The sequence below is a fragment of the Aptenodytes forsteri genome, unplaced genomic scaffold, assembly GCF_000699145.1.
Source record: "Aptenodytes forsteri isolate BGI_AS27 unplaced genomic scaffold, ASM69914v1 Scaffold141, whole genome shotgun sequence".
Classification (NCBI taxonomy): Eukaryota; Metazoa; Chordata; class Aves; order Sphenisciformes; family Spheniscidae; genus Aptenodytes; species Aptenodytes forsteri.
Window position 1 is genome coordinate 1,093,230 of NW_008794416.1, and position 792 is coordinate 1,094,021.

Here is a 792-nt window from a genome sequence, read left to right on the forward strand (position 1 = left end):
CTCCCAGCCTCAGCCCACCCGGCCAGCTCGGGGAGGGGGTGAGGGCTGGGGCCAGCTGCCCCTCGCCCAAAACTCCCGCGGGGGCCAGCGCCAGGCCCGAGGGGGGCGAGGGGGGACGGTCACAGCACTGGACCCAAGGAGCCAAGTGAGCCCGGTCTCCTCGTGTCACCGGCCCTGAGGGGACAAGGAAGCCCCGTCTCCTCCCAGCGCCGGCCCCGAGGGGACAAGGGAGCCCGGTCTCCTCACAGCGCCGGCCCGGAGGGGACAAGGGAACCCGGACTCCTCACAGCGCCCGCCTTGAGGAGACAAGGGAGCCCGGTCTCCTCACATCACCGGCCCCGAGGGGACAAGGGAGCCCGGACTCCTCACAGCTCCCGGCTAGAGGGGACAAGGGACCCTCCGGACAAGGGGACCGCTTGTCGCCCGCTCTCCTCACGGTGGTTCCCTCTCTCCGGGGGTTACGCCGCCCCCGCGGATTCTCCGCCCGCCGCTCCCCGGCCCCATCCTCCAGCCCGGCGCGGCGGCCTCACCGGGGTCGTCCTCGTCGCGGGGCACCTTGCGGAAGCAGTCGTTGAGGCTGAGGTTGTGGCGGATGCTGCTCTGCCATCCCGCCTTGCTGCGCTTGTAGAAGGGGAAGTTCTCGGCCACGTACTGGTAGATGTGGCTGAGGGTGAGCTTCCTCTCGGGGGCGCTCTGGATGGCCATGGCGATCAGCGCCGAGTAGGAGTAGGGCGGCCGCACCAGCTTCAGCAGCTCCTCCTGGCTGGCCAGGCTCAGCCAGCTCAGCTCCGC

General features: G+C 71.1%; 1 protein-coding gene across 1 annotated transcript in view; it reads right to left on the reverse strand.

Annotated features, from left to right (window-relative positions):
- The window catches only part of FOXI3 (forkhead box I3), a 21,352-nt gene that overhangs the window by 1,294 nt on the left and 19,266 nt on the right, over positions 1 to 792 (reverse strand). Inside the window, exon 3 of the mRNA XM_009289412.1 lies at positions 531 to 786. Coding sequence (XP_009287687.1) covers positions 531 to 786 — 256 coding nt within the window. The remainder of the gene's footprint in view (positions 1 to 530; positions 787 to 792) is intronic.